The sequence below is a fragment of the Eucalyptus grandis genome, chromosome 7 (genome assembly GCF_016545825.1).
Source record: "Eucalyptus grandis isolate ANBG69807.140 chromosome 7, ASM1654582v1, whole genome shotgun sequence".
Classification (NCBI taxonomy): Eukaryota; Viridiplantae; Streptophyta; class Magnoliopsida; order Myrtales; family Myrtaceae; genus Eucalyptus; species Eucalyptus grandis.
The window spans coordinates 8559044-8575265 of NC_052618.1; the positions used below are offsets into that span (position 1 = coordinate 8559044).

Here is a 16222-nt window from a genome sequence, read left to right on the forward strand (position 1 = left end):
AGATGAAAAAATTTCAAAAAAGCACATACTATTATTTATAGGAAAAATTCCAAATAAGGGCTTAAAATGCTATCGTCTTCTTAAATAAGGGTTTGAAAAACATTATATTAAATAAGGGCTTGAAATGGTCAAATTATCTCAAATAAGGGCATTTGGTTGGCTAGTGACTATTCCAGCCATCTGAGAAGAGGTATTTTGGTCACAAAATTGTAACTATATTTAAAAAAAAAAAATTAATTTCTTTCATTTTTTTCTTTTTCTTTTCTTTTTTTCTTTTTCTTTTTTTCTCTTCCCTCCCCAACCATTGCCATCAATGGCTAGCGGAGGTTACCTGCCTCAAGTAAGGGCCACCCTCATCGGATCTCGCGAGGTCACTTGCAATGGTGTCGGGCAAGGGTCGCCCTTGCCTAAGTCCAACGACCTTTGCCACGGTCGACATAGGCAAGAGGAAAAAGAAAAAAGAAAAAAAAAAAGAAATTAATAGAAAAAATTTAAAGTAAAAGACAAAAATGCCCTTTGGTTTGAGAGATTATGTCATTTTTAAAATTGATATGATACTCCAAACTTTTATTTGAGACAATATGGTCACTTCATATCCTTATTTGAAATAAAGTTTATTTTGCTCTTATTTGAGAAAACAAGGCATTTCAAGTCCTTATTTGGAATTTTCCCTTATTTATAGGAAGCATTTTCATAGACAAAATTAGCTATATGTAGTTCATTGCCAAATTCATGCTAATGAATAGTATCCTTAATTTTCTTGTAAAATAAGAGGAAGTATGGACTTAGAATCAAGATCTCCATGTCCATGTAATTCATATCTTTTTTTCCCCCAAAATTTAGTTAGCGAGAATATCTGAACATTGAATTGTCTTTTAAGGACAACATTTGAAACAAAATAGAATTTAGCGTGATTTATTGCTTTTAAATATAATCTTCTTAAGAGCCTCGCGCGAAGCATGCGGCAAATAAATAATAGGAATGTGTTTTAGGGCTTCTCACTTGAATCATCGTTTTCGATTTGTTTGATAAGATGAGTTCCCAGCCCAGCCCAACCTAAGTAAGATGATTTAAAATCTCTTGAACCGAGAAGATACCACTAGACCCACATGTTCTGGGCTTGATTAGTCTTCAGATATCGGGCAATATTGTAAGCCGTCTTGCCTAAAATAATGCCACAAATTGGTGGCTTTCAAAAGCACAATTATTAAAAAAATAATTTATCTAATTTATGACGTATATTTTGTTTGTTCATTTCAAAACATTTTTCTTCGGTGATAGTCAATTTTTAAAATATTTTTCTTTCTTGATTACCAATATTTCATTAGTTCATAAGTGTTTTTCTTTGGTAATGGTAAATGTTTTTTTTTAATTAATTCTCATATCACACAATATCATTTAAGTAGTAAGATCATGAAAAATATATCACGATTTCTAGCCAAGCTGAATCTAGTCAAATTGCATTTAGCCCCAGTTCCTCAATTTAGAGGTTAGGTTTAGAGTTTGAAAAACTTTTTCCTAAATAATTTTGCACCAATTTGTTAGTTTCGGGGCAAGAAATATGTTAGACGATGTCGTTTAGGTCCAATCATGCCAACTTCACCATTTTTTGACAAACAATGCATTAGCTTGTGAATTAAGTAGTCTTAAACATAAAATTACAAATGAGAAACATAAATTGAGCAAATTTGGGAAACCTTAAGAAACATTAAACTCACTTACAATAATGAAATTGGTTGTGTTCTTCAAAAAACAGTAAGAAAAGAGTTTGAATTATTATTGGAAAAATTATTAAAGTTTGAACATCAACATCAAACATTGAGGGAATGTACTAAAAGCTATATGCTTCTCTCTCTCTCTCAGCCAAGCTAAGCTCTTGCCTAGCTAGGACAACACTAATTTCCATCTGTCATGGAATAAAGTGAAGATGGATAAAGAAACTTTGTTGCAACCAAGAGTCATGACATTGACTCAATTGAGCTGGTGAGCACCGCAGATCGTGTTCTTCAAGAAACAGTAGAAAAATATTTGAATTATTATCTAAAACAAGAATAAAAGTTTGAGCATCAACATCAAACATCAATGTTACGTACTAAAAGATATATGCTTTTCTCTCTTCGTTGGCCGAGCTAAGCTCTTGTCCATTTTGGATAACACTAATTTCCATCTATCACGGAATAAAGTGAAGATGGATGAAGAAAGCTTTGTTGCAACCAAGAGCCACGACATTGACTCGATTGAGCTGGTGAGCATGTGGTCGTGTTCTCCAAGAAATAGTAGAAAAATACTTGAATTATTATCGCAAAAAAGGATCAAAGTCTAAGCATCAACACCAAATGTGAAGGGTATGTGCTAAAAGGTGCATGATTTTCTCTTTGTCAGTAGAGCTAAACTCTTGCCCAGCTTGGACAATACTAATTTACATATGCCAAAGAATAAAGTGAAGATGGATAAAGAAAACTTTGTTGCAACTGAAAGTCACGACATTGACTCGATTGAGCTGGTGAGCACTGTGGTCATGTTCTCCAAGAAATAGTAAAAAAAGTTTGCATTATTATCGCAAAAAAATGATCAAAGTTTGACCGTCAACATCAAATGTCAAGGGTATGTACTAAAATGTGTATGCTTTTCTCTCTTTGTCGGCCCAGTTAAGCTCTTGTCCAGCTTGGACAGCCCTAATTTCCATCAATCAAGGAATAAAGTGAAGATGGATAATAAAAGCTTTGTTGGAACCGAGAGACACGACATTGACTTGATTAATCTGGTGAGCACCGTGGTTGTGTTCTCCAAGAAACAATAGAAAAATATTTGAATTATTATCGCAAAAAATGATCAAAGTCTAAGCATCAACACCAAGTGTCAAGGGTATGTACCAAAGGGTTCATGCTTTTATCTTTGTCAGTAGAGCTAAACTCTTGCCCAGTTTGGACAGTACTAATTTACATCTGCCAAAACATAAAGTGAATATGGATAAAGAAAACTTTGTTGCCACTGAAAGTCACAACATTGACTCAATTGAGATGGTGAGCACTGTGGTCATGTTCTCAAAGAAATAGAAAAAAAAGTTTGCATTATTATCGCCAAAAAAGGATCAAAGTTTGACCATCAACATCAAATGTCAAGGGTATGTACTAAAATGTGTATGCTTTTCTCTCTTTGTCGGCCTAGTTAAGCTCTTGTCCAGCTTGGACAGCCCTAATTTCCATCAATCAAGGAATAAAGTGAAGATGCATAAAGAAAGCTTTGTTGGAACCGGGAGACACGACATTCACTTGATTAAGCTGGTGAGCACCGTGGATGTGTTCTCAAAGAAACAATAGAAAAATATTTGAATTATTATCGCAAAAAAGGATCAAAGTCTAAGCATCAACACCAAATGTCAAGGGTATGTATTAAAAGGTGTATGCTTTTCTCCTTGTCAGTAGAGCTAAACTCTTGCCCAGCTTGGACAGTACTAATTTACATCTGCCAAAGAATAAATTGAAGATGGATAAAGAAAACTTTGTTGCAACTGAAAGTCACAACATTGACTCGATTGAACTGGTGAGCACTGTGGTCATGTTCTCCAAGAAATTGTAAAAAAAGTTTGCATTATTATCACAAAAAAGAATCAAAGTTTGACCATCAACATTAAATGTCAAGGCTATGTACTAAAATGTGTATGCTTTTCTCTCTTTGTCGGCCCAGTTATGCTCCTATCCAGCTTCGACAGCACTAATTTCCATCAATCAAGGAATAAAGTGAAAATGGATAAAGAAAGCTTTGTTGGAACCGAGAGATACGACATTGACTTGATTAAGCTGGTGAGCACCGTGGATGTGTTATCACAGAAACAATAGAAAAATATTTGAATTATTATCGCAAAAAAGGATCAAAGTTTGACCATCAACATCAAATGTCAAGGGTATGTACTAAAATGTGTATTTTTTTTCTCTCTTTTTCGGCCTAGTTAAGCTCTTGTCCAGCTTGGACAACCTTAATTTCCATCAATCAAAGAATAAAGTGAAGATGAATAAAGAAAGCTTTGTTGGAACCGAGAGACACGACATTGACTTGATTAAGCTGGTGAGCACCGTGGTTGTAATCTCAAAGAAACAATAGAAAAATATTTGAATTATTATCGCAAAAAAGGATCAAAGTCTAAGCATCAACACCAAATGTCAAGGGTATGTGCTAAAAGGTGCACGCTTTTCTCTTTGTCAGTAGAGCTAAACTCTTGCCCAGCTTGGACAATACTAATTTACATATGCCAAAGAATAAAGTGAAGATGGATAAAGAAAACTTTGTTGCAACTGAAAGTCACGACATTGACTCGATTGAGCTGGTGAGCACTTTGTGGTCATGTTCTCTAAGAAATAGTAAAAAAGTTTGCATTATTATCGCAAAAAGGATCAAAGTTTGACCATCAACATCAAATGTCAAGGGTATGTACTAAAATGTGTATGCTTTTCTCTCTTTGTCGACCCAGTTAAGCTCTTGTCTAGCTTGGACAGCGCTAATTTCCATCAATCAAGGAATAAAGTGAAGATGGATAAGGAAAGTTTTGTTGGAACCGAGAGACATGACACTGACTTCATTAATCTGGTGAGAACCGTGGTTGTGTTCTCTAACAAAAAATAGAAAAGTATTTGAATTATAATCGCAAAAAGGATCAAAGTCTAAGCATCAACACCAAATGTCAAGGGTGTGTACTAAAAAGTTCATGCTTTACTCTTTGTCAGTAGAGCTAAACTCTTGCTCAGCTTAGACAGTACTAATTTACATTTGCCAAAGAATAAAGTGAAGATGGATAAAGAAAACTTTGTTGCAACTGAAAGTCACGACATTGACTCGATTGAGCTAGTGAGCACTGTGGTCATGTTCTCCAAGAAATAGTAAAAAAAGTTTGCATTATTATCGCAAAAAAAAAAGATCAAAGTTTGACCATCAACATCAAATGTCAAGGGTATGTACTAAAATGTGTATGTTTTTCTCTCTTTGTCGGCCCAGTTATGCTCTTGTCTAGCTTGGACAGCGCTAATTTCCATCAATTAAGGAATAAAGTGAAGATGGATAAGGAAAGCTTTGTTGGAACCGAGAGACATGACATTGACTTCATTAATCTGGTGAGCACCGTGGTTGTGTTCTCCAAAAAACAACAGAAAAGTATTTGAATTATTATCGCAAAAAAGGATCAAAGTCTAAGCATCAACACCAAATGTCAAGGGTATGTACTAAAAAGTTTATGCTTTAATCTTTGTCAGTAGAGCTAAACTATTGCTCAGCTTGGAGAGTACTAATTTACATCTGCCAAAGAATAATGTGAAAATGGATAAAGAAAACTATGTTGCAACTGAAAGTCACAACAATGACTCGATTGAGCTAGTGAGCACTGTGGTCATGTTCTCCAAGAAATAGTAAAAAAAGTTTGCATTATTATCGCAAAAAAGGATCAAAGTTTGACCATCAACATCAAATGTCAATGATATGTACTAAAATGTGTATGCTTTTCTCTCTTTGTCAGCCCAGTTAAGCTCTTGTCCAGCTTGAACAACACTAATTTCTATCAATCAAGGTATAAAGTGAAGATGGATAAAGAAAGCTTTGTTGGAACCGAGAGACACGACATTGACTTGATTAAGCTGGTGAGCACCGTGGTTGTGTTCTCAAAGAAGCAATATAGAAATATTTAAATTATTATTGCAAAAAATGATCAAAGTCTAAGCATCAACACCAAATGTCAAGGGTATGTATTGAAAGGTGCATGCTTTTCTCTTTGTCAGTAGAGCTAAACTCTTACCCACCTTGGATAGTACTCATTTACATCTGCCAAAAAATAAAGTGAAAATGGATAAAGAAAACTTTGTTGCAACTGAAAGTCATGACATTGACTTGTTGAGCCAGTGCGCACTGTGGTCATGTTCTCTAAGAAATAGTAAAAAAAGTTTGCATTATTATCGCAAAAAAGGATCAAAGTTTGACCATCAATATCAAATGTCAAGGGTATGTACTAAAATGTGTATGCTTTTCTCTCTTTGTCGGCCCAGTTATGCTCTTGTCTAGCTTGGACAGCGCTAATTTCCATCAATCAAGGAATAAAGTGAAGATGGATAAGGAAAGCTTTATTAGAACCGAGAGACATGACATTGACATCATTAATCTGGTGAGAACCGTGGTTGTGTTCTCTAACAAACAATAGAAAAGTATTTGAATTATAATCGCAAAAAAGGATCAAAGTCTAAGCATCAACACCAAATGTCAAGGGCATGTACTAAAAAGTTCATGCTTTACTCTTTGTCAATAGAGCTAAACTCTTGCTCAGTTTGGACAGTACTAATTTACATCTGCCAAAGAATAAAGTGAAGATGGATAAAGAAAACTTTGTTGCAACTGAAAGTCACGACATTGACTCGATTGAGCTAGTGAGCACTGTGGTCATGTTCTCCAAGAAATAGTAAAAAATTTGCATTATTATCGCAAAAAAAGGATCAAAGTTTGACCATCAACATCAAATGTCAAGGGTATGTACTAAAATGTGTATGTTTTCTCTCTTTGTCGGCCCAGTTATGCTCTTGTCTAGCTTGGACAGCGCTAATTTTCATCAATCAAGGAATAAAGTGAAGATGGATAAGGAAAGCTTTGTTGGAACCAAGAGACATGACATTGACTTCATTAATCTGGTGAGCACCGCGGTTGTGCTCTCCAAAAAACAATAGAAAAGTATTTGAATTATTATCGCAGAAAATGATCAAAGTCTAAGCATCAACACCAAATGTTAAGGGTATGTAATAAAATGTGCATGATTTTCTCTTTGTCAGTAGAGCTAAACTCTTGCCCAGCTTGGATAGTATTAATTTACATCTGCCAAAGAATAAAGTGAAGATGGATAAAGAAAACTTTATTGCAACTGAAAGTCACGACGTTAACTCGATTGAGTTGGTGCGCACTGTGGTCGTGTTCTCCAAGAAATAGTAAAAAAAGTTTGCATTATTATCGCAAAAAAGGATCAAAGTTTGACCATCAACATCAAATGTCAAGGGTATGTACTAAAATGTGTATGCTTTTCTCTTTTTGTCGGCTTAGTTATGCTCTTGTCCAACTTGGACAACACTAATTTCCATCAATCAAGGAATAAAGTGAAGATGGATAAAGAAAGCTTTGTTGGAACCGAGAGTCACGACATTCACTTGATTAAGCTGGTGAGTATCGTGGTTGTGTTCTCCAAGAAACAATAGAAAAATATTTGAATTATCATCGCAAAAAAGGATCAAAGTCTAAGCATCAACACCAAATGTGAAGGGTATATTCTAAAAGGTGCATGCTTTTCTCTTTGTCAGTAGAGCTAAACTCTTGCTCAACTTGGTCAGTACTAATTTACATCTGCCAAAGAATAAAGTGAAGATGGATAAAGAAAACTTTGTTGCAACTGAAAGTCACGACATTGACTCGATTGAGCTCGTGAGCACTGTTGTCATGTTCTCCAATAAATAGTTAAAAAGTTTGCATTATTATCGCAAAAAAGGATCAAAGTTTGACCATCAACATCAAATGTCAAAGGTATGTACTAAAATGTGTATGCTTTTCTCTATTTGTCGGCCCAGTTAAGCTCTTGCCCAGCTTGGACAGCCCTAATTTCCATCAATCAAGGAATAAAGTAAAGATGGATAAAGAAAGCTTTGTTGGAACCGAGAGACACGACATTGACTTGATTAAGCTGGTGAGCACCGTGGTTGTGTTCTCAAAGAAACAATAGAGAAATATTTAAATTATTATCGCAAAAAATGATCAAAGTCTAAGCATCAACACCAAATGTCAAGGGTATGTACTAAAATGTGCATGCTTTTCTCTTTGTCAGTAGAGCTAAACTCTTGCCCAGCTTGGACAATACTAATTTACATATGCCAAAGAATAAAGTGAAGATGGATAAAGAAAATTTTGTTGTAACTGAAAGTCACGACATTGACTCGATTGAGCTGGTGAGCACTATTGTCATGTTATCCAAGAAATTGTAAAAAAAAGTTTGCATTATTATCGCAAAAAAAAGGATCAAAGTTTGACCATCAACATCAAATGTCAAGGGTATGTACTAAAATGTGTATACTTTTCTCTCTTTGTTAGCCCAGTTAAGCTCTTGTCCAGCTTGGACAGCGCTAATTTTCATCAATTAAGGAATAAAGTGAAGATGGATAAAGAAAGCTTTGTTCGAACCGAAAGACACGACATTCACTTGATTAAGCCGGTGAGCACCGTGATTGTGTTCTCAAAGAAACAATAGAAAAATATTTGAATTATTATTGCAAAAAATGATCAAAGTCTAAGCATCAACACCAAATGTCAAAGGTATGTACTAAAAGGTGCATGCTTTTCTCTTTGTCAGTAGAGCTAAACTCTTGCCCAGCTTGGACAGTACTAATTTACATCTGCCAAAGAATAAATTGAAGATGGATAAAGAAAACTTTGTTGCAACTGAAAGTCAGGACATTGACTCGATTGAGTTGGTGAGCACTGTGGTCATGTTCTCCAAGAAATTGTAAAAAAGAATTTGCATTATTATCACAAAAAAAGATCAAAGTTCAAGCATTAACATCAAATGTCAAGGGTATGTACTAAAATGTGTATGCTTTTCTCTTTGTCGGCCCAGTTAAGCTCTTGTCCAGCTTGGACAGCACTAATTTCCATCGATTAAGGAATAAAGTGAAAATGGATAAAGAAAGCTTTGTTAGAACCGAGAGACACGACATTCACTTGATTAAGCTGGTGAGCATTGTGGTTGTGTTCTCAAAGAAACAATAGAAAAATATTTGAATTATTATTGCAAAAAATGATCAAAGTCTAAGCATCAACACCAAATGTCAAGGGTATGTACTAAAAGGTGCATGCTTTTCTCTTTGTCAGTAGAGCTAAACTCTTGCCCAACTTGGACAGTACTAATTTACATATGCCAAAGAATAAAGTGAAGATGGATAAAGAAAACTTTGTTGTAACTGAAAGTCGCGACATTGACTCGATTGAGCTGGTGAGCACTGTGGTCATGTTCTCCAAGAAATTGTAAAAAGGAATTTGCATTATTATCACAAAAAATGATCAAAGTTCAAGCATTAACATCAAATGTCAATGGTATGTACTAAAATGTGTATGCTTTTCTCTATTTGTCAGCTGAGCTAAGCTCTTGCTCAGTTTGGACAGCACTAATTTCCATCTGCAAAGGAATAAAGTGAACCAAGAGTCATGGCATATACCTCGATTGAGTTGTTGAGTGACCGTGGTCGTGTTCTATAATAAATAGTAGGAAAAAATTTGAATTATTACTGGAAAAAAAATAAAGTTGGAACATCAATATCAAATGTTGTGAGTATGTACTAAAAGATGTTTGCATTTCTCTTTTTGTTGGCCGAGCTAAGCTTTTGCCCAGCTTGCAGATTACCAATTTCTTCTGCCAAAAGTGAAGATGGACAGAGAAAGCCTTGTTGAATTCGAGAGTCATGACATTGACTCGTTCAGCCGATGAGTGAGCATGAGGGGTCGTGGCCGTTGGTTGCTGAGGCACTTCTGTCACTCCTCATCGATCATCCACGCGTACCATGGTAAGACCTATGATGTTTACGCTGTACGCAAAAGCTCGGCCCCAACACGCCCACCACATCGTGCAGATACAAAGGCCAACAATGCCACTAACCTTTTCATTCACTCTCTGTGATCTTACCCCAGTTGCACGTAATTATTCTTAACTCGAGTATTTCATTACAATGTATGATTTGATTTCTCGTGCACACGCCCCATTTTTAAATCTGACGGGTTTGGAAGTAAAACGATGTATACGAGCTCACCACAGGCAACGTAACAACTGCAAGTCGAGATGGTGTCATCTTATTTGGGGGCCGAGTTTGTGTAAGATTTTCAGAGCAGCCGCTAATTTATCACAGAGAAAACAAGATATACGTTGTGGCAATCCTTCCATGACCCATGTGCATTGAACAAAACTTTAAGTTCCAAAAGATTAGAGAAACTAATGTCTATTGAGCATCTAAAGATTAGCAAATGCAGTCTTCTCCCCCGCCTGCAACGCAAGGTGGAGGGACAGAGGGAAAGCTGGCAGCGATGCTTTCAACCACCGTATGACGATGAACGCACACAGCTGGGGCCAACCTTTTGGCCTTTTCTCCTGAGATGAAAGTGGAATTGCTTAGGTCACATGAATCCGAGTAACTTATACCATTTCACACTATGAAAGAATTGGATTTACTTAGTTGTTCAATTTTTTTTTTTAAATATATTTCTTTTTCTTCAATGTTGTAAAATTAACGTGAAAATTGACAGGATCTTGCAATAAAGAATGCGAACGCCATTCTATCTCCAAGTCTTATTTCTGACAATTAATAGATTTTTCTATTTCTATTATTTGGATGAGTTTCTGAATAAAATTAATGTTTGATTACGACACAAAGCTTTTATTCTCAGAACATAAATTTATTTATAGACCTTCTTAAATATCTCCCTCCAAGATGGTCGGTAGGGACCGGTAGGCGATTGGTGTCAAGAGTAAGCAATGAGTAAAATTTTTATTTCTTATTTTTTTTCCAAAAATAGAAAAATAGAAAATTTCTACTTTTTATTTTCATTTCAAACCTACTTCTAAGCTAAAAATTTGTCCCTAAAATAAAATAAAAAAAATTACGTTACCAAACAGATTTTTGTTCCAAACTTGTTCTTAGGAACAAAAAAATTGAAAGACAGAAAAAATAAATAATGGTTATCACTTGCAACCTAAGTTAATACAAAATTACTAGAGATATAAACTAGGAAAAATAAATGATATCGGATATTATGGTTCTGTCCGAGAGTTGGTACATATTCTACAAAGAGAGCCAGTAACAAATAATTCACAAATAATTGAAGAGTTAGAGCTACAATTGCTCATACACACGAGTGTTTCCCTTAGTTAGATTAGGTCCAAACCCACAATTTTTATAAATAAATAACTCACTTGGATGTAAAATTCACAATAAATTAAATTCCATGTGTCTTGCTCCTATACCTGGCCGAAGAACAGACTCTTTCGCGCGTCCAAGAAAGAGTCGTCTGTTCAGATCGTTGTTAATCCTTTTTGGAGTCCGCTGCACGGATTTAAAAAGAGCTGCCCTTTTCTGTGTCTTTCTTGTGGGACTTTTACATTGAACAAGGTAGAGACGTTCACTTCTTGGTCAATTACTCAAACTAGGATAAAAGAAGTAACCAACGAATATCTCGTGCTGAACCTTGGATTTATATATATCCACTATAATCCAAGATTATTATTCCTAAAAAGCAACATCAGATTTTGAACAAATTAAAATTTTCCAACATATATGGATGTCGTAAATAACACGAACTCGAAACATGATTAATAGATAAGGATAATATATCATACATATGTGAATCATAATATCACAAGATATAGTCCTAAAAATTCTCATTAAGAAAGATTAAAAATGTCTTAGAAAACCAGCCTATTAATCATATTGTAGATATTTTCATTGATTATAAGTGTCATTAAATACATTGCGTTATAAGTCTTGGAAATAAAATACACTAATTTTTTGTTAGTTAGTTTAATCACAATACTCTGTCAGAATCAGAAAGTTTTCTCTTTTCTATTGTGCACGTAAGCACAATTTTTCATGTGGATATTCTTTTGATTGACAGAATGTTATGTTAACCATATTTAGAATATTGCATATATAGTTTTCATACTAGTTAAATAAAATCAATGATTAAGAGAACCGAGCAATAATCATTTTCAAGTTGATTTGAAAAAGCAATCACTGCTAATTTTGGGTAATATAGTTGCGACATTCACAAACATATTGTACCTCTGAAGAATTTTTGTTAGATGGTCAGATGCAACATCAAATTTTTTGTTCTAGTTTTAAAATTGACGAAAGAAGAACAAGATTTCATCCTCTACTATTGATCAAGGAGACTACTAATGAGATGAACGATCGAGAAAGGAACTAAAACTCATACTTTGACGACCTTGCAGTTATCTTGCAAATCAATCAAATAAACTGTGTAATACTTACACCGAGTCAAAACCAAAGCTAACATGTACGCACAAAATTGCAGGAAATTGACATGCGTGCAAGACAATAAAAAGTGTGCGAGTGTGAAGGTCAAGAAAATGGAAGAAGAATGTAAATTGAAAATTCAGAATAGAAGCGAAAATTCGAATTTGGCTATGCCCCTAATAGCCCTTATTGCAGGAAGATCAGTTGACATGCTTGATGATTTACAAATTTGATTTAATGGGATAGGAGCGCTAACTTCCTCCGTAGCCAAACCTCATCCACCGATGACTTCCTTGCTTCTGTCTGACCGCCACATTGCTACGGTCTCTGACTCATCATCGCATGCTGATATGATGTCCGTCAGCCTTGAACGGTGGTCTAGTCTCACATCTGTTGAACCGATGCCATGCCCTTGGATAGTTCCAATTATCGAGATGGGGACATCGCCATCTAGTTTGAGGTTTTTGGGATTATAGGATTGGCGATCCGTGACAATCAGCCGAGAAATATCAGTGTGTTCTAGAAGTAACACCCGCAAAGACGATAATCCCGTAATGTTGCACTCCCCTCTCAAATTTCTGCAGCCCGAGAAATCTATCTCTTCTAAACTCTCTAGATTCTTAATGCCTCCAGGAAATTTTCTTATGTGAGTGCCAGCCATCTTTAGTTCTTTCAAGTTTTGTAAATCCTTGACAGAGGATGGTATTTCGTCAACTATTGTGCTTGAAAGATCCATGACTTGCAGCTTTTTGAGGTCTCCAATGGAATCCGGCAATTTCCACAAGCTCCTACAGTTTCTCAGAGATAGCGTCTGGAGATTCTCCAACAATCCGATAGAACAAGGGAGCTCACTCAGTTTAGTCTCGTTTAATGCCAGGTACGAAAAGAGATTTCAAGTTACCAATTGAATTGGGTAGAGACAAGAATTCGCAGTTGCAAGCACTCAGAATTTTAAGCTTCCCATAGGAACCCTCTGCGATATCAATGGCTTTAATGGGAGTTCCATCGATGTATAGCTCTTTCAAAGCTTCCAAGGAACCTATATCTTTTGGCAGCTCTTGCACGAAGCTGCAGAACTTGATATTCAAAGAAACTAAGTTCCTTAGCTCGCTAATGGACCTCACAGCACACGTAGGTAATGTTGAACGTTCCAGGTTTAGTCTCTCTAAGGTCACAGCAGCATGGGAAAATGGAGATTCCATTAGCAAACGACAATCTTTTAGGATCAAAACTTTCAAGTTCTTGGCCCTCTGCAAAACAAGAGAATAATATAAGCTATTGTCAAACTGGATGCAAAAGAAAATGCACAGTTATGTCATCATACCATCATAATTGGTGTCCAGCACTGCCAATGGCTGGAGGTACTCACAGACAAATCAAGAACGATCAATTTTGACATATCTAAAGCAAGTAGACTGGAGATATCGTTGCACCCTTGCCATTCAAGCCACTTTAACCTTCGAAGGTAAAAATCCTCTCTGGAGCTCTTTGCACTCTGCTTATATGCTTTGACAATAGCGTGGTTCATTTTAAGATACCTAAGCTTCGAGAACTCACAAAAGAATCTATGTTCAGGAAATAAATGGGGTTTGTCGTATGTGGCACTGAGGGCTTCACTTGCAGCGTCCTGCCAATCCTGGAAAAATGGCAAAATGAGAAAGTGAAATAGAAGTGCATTGACAATTATCCCTGAAAATAGAATAAGTATTCAAAAGAAGTACTTTAATTCAGACTACAAAAGAGACCTTCTTGTCTTCAAAATTTACCTTCCTTTCATTCAATACTGGTTCGATATCCTCCTCATTCCATAACCTGCTCCGCTTGAAAGGTTCACTTGGATTTTCCTCCTTGACAATATCCCTCCCAAGGACTTTTAGTTGATTATTCATCCACAATTCACTGTTTTCTCTAGTTTTGACCAAAGACAAGTCGTGAAGCTCGTTGATTCCACTATAAGGATCATATTCACAAGCTTCCCACATGTAAGATGGTATTGCTTTGTCCTTTCCCACAAAAAAACAAGCTACATCGAGAAATATCTCTTGGGCATTTTTTTCTAAATCTTCATATCTTCTCTTCAGAATTCGTTTTACTTCCGCAGTGTAAGGCTCTCGTTTCAATCTACCCATTGCCTCCTTCCAAAATTCTATGGGCTTTCCACGTAAAAATGAACCAACCACCTCAATAACCAGAGGAATTCCTCCGGCAGCCGATATAATTTCACATACCAAAGAGGAGAATTCCTTTTTAAGAGGTTTTTCTCTAAGAACACTACAAAATAGCTGAAAAGCATGGTCACTATTCATTTCTTTTAGCTTGTACTTTTCAACGAGGATGTCATCACACCTGTTAACAGTACTGCCGCTCGCAGAGGTCACATGCACCTGATTATGGTTGTCAACAAGATTACTTCTCTTAGATATTACAATGATTCTGCTTCCTGGACCAAACCAACTTAGATCTCCAGCTAGTGAATTGATTTGTTTAAAATCACTAACATCGTCAAGAATAATGAGAACTCTTAGATCTCCAAATTTGTACTTGATAAATTCGTTACCTTCAGCAGGAGATTTGAACGTGTATGCTCTCTTTTGGAGGCCACTAACTAAATCTTCTTGGAGAGACAGGAGTCTCGTTTGCTCAACCTCTTTAAGGAAACTCTTACCTTCGAAGAGATGATGGATTTTGTTGTAGACAACCGCGGCAAGAGTCGACTTACCAATTCCTGGAAGGCCCGATATCTCAACCACACGTTTTCCTGTCACCATTTGCCCTTTAATTACTTCTCCATTTTCATAGCCAACACCAAGTTTTCTCATCACCTCTTGCACAGGTTGATCCATCCCCACTAAATGTGCCGTCACATATAAGTCATCCTTCCTCAACAACCGGCGGACCGTGGAAACAACCTCATTTATAAGTTCACGCTGCCTGCCAAAGGGAAAAGAGGAAAGAGTAAGATGTGAAAAGTAACAACAGCTCGGATAATACACCAGGCAGAAGAACAGATGCATTGACATTTTTCTTTTGACCACTGTTGGAAAAGTCGAAAGAAGCATAGAAATCTTGATTTCGTATTACCCGTGCTGGAATTTCTCCAATTCCCATCCTCGTTTTCTTGAAACACTATGCAGAGCCTTCTTCCAGTTGTTTATAGTCGTTGACGTCACTCCATCGGCCTCATGGTCGCGGAAGGACTGCTGATAACTCTCCTTTTGTTCACCGACCACTGAAGGGGAGACGTCGTAGAAAATGGGCATGATTGTCCTGTCACACTCCACCATTTTCTCTACCTCCTTCAGACAACTCCTACTAGAAGCGAAATCTTTGGAGAAGATGGGAATGCAGATCTGCGTGTGCCCAATCACTTGTAAGATCTTAGGCATGATATGTTCTCCGATCTCGATCCCACGATGATCGATAAATGCAATGGTCCCTGAATCAGCGAGGCCTTCGTAGAGAAATTCAACGAAGCCACCCCGAACATCTCCTCCTCTGAAACTGAGAAAGACTTCGTAGCGGCAAACATCGGGCCATTTAGTTGATGGAAGCCCCGAGTGGTTATTGCAGATATCCATGAGTGAGAAGCTCAAGAAAAGGCGTAAAGACCAGGTATTTCCTCGGGCGGGGGGACAACTGGGAGATCGCTCGGGGAAGAGAAGAAGCTAACAGACCTGCTCCAGTCTAAGAAGCTTACGTACCAAAGCTATGGAATCTTTCAAAGACAAAACTAGCTATATGTATATATTGTCAAATTCATGATAATTAACTAATTTTCTCGATCTTCTTGTAAAATAAGGAAAAGTTGCATTATAATTAAAATAAAAAGAAAAATAAAGAAAAGGAAAAGATAAAAGAAAAAATAATTAAAAACTCAATTTAAAAAAAAGAAAAACGAAAAAAAATAATAAAAATGAAAGAAAAAGGTGTTTGGCGAAAGAAGATATGAAAAATATTTTCTCTACTTGAAAAGTGGAAAACAATTTTCTTTTCTATTAATAGAAAATATTTTCCTTAATCAATTCATTTTCCGTAAATTAAATGTCGAAAAATCCATAAAATATTTTTTTTTTCAGAAGTTATTTTTTATAAAACGAATGAAGTAATAACAAGTGATTTAACTCGTGTGCTAGAATGTCCTAACTTTTGTGACTTTCTATGGGATACCGTCAACAACTTGAATTTATTATAAATTATTT

At 36.1% G+C, this 16222-nt stretch overlaps 1 protein-coding gene across 1 annotated transcript; it reads right to left on the reverse strand.

Annotated features, from left to right (window-relative positions):
* Positions 1-12297: 12297 nt before the first annotated feature.
* Positions 12298-15725, reverse strand: LOC104454883 (disease resistance protein RPV1). Its single transcript, XM_039317374.1, has 5 exons — positions 15105-15725; positions 13769-14954; positions 13393-13659; positions 12945-13273; positions 12298-12811 (listed from the first exon to the last, which is right to left on the reverse strand). The coding sequence occupies exons 1-5, from the start codon at positions 15599-15601 to the stop codon at positions 12298-12300; spliced, it is 2793 nt and encodes a 930-aa protein (XP_039173308.1). The 5' UTR covers positions 15602-15725.
* Positions 15726-16222: the final 497 nt, after the last annotated feature.

What these genes read in the sequence shown, in the direction of transcription:
- LOC104454883 (XM_039317374.1), bottom strand. Translation starts at nt 15,601, where the DNA reads ATGGATATCTGCAATAACCACTCGGGGCTTCCATCAACTAAATGGCCC. An exon ending in TGATCGTTCTTGATTTGTCT is followed by an intron (nt 13,274 to 13,392) that starts GTGAGTACCTCC and finishes CTTGTTTTGCAG; the next exon opens with AGGGCCAAGAACTTGAAAGT. An exon ending in GCTTGCAACTGCGAATTCTT is followed by an intron (nt 12,812 to 12,944) that starts GTCTCTACCCAA and finishes GAGAAACTGTAG; the next exon opens with GAGCTTGTGGAAATTGCCGG.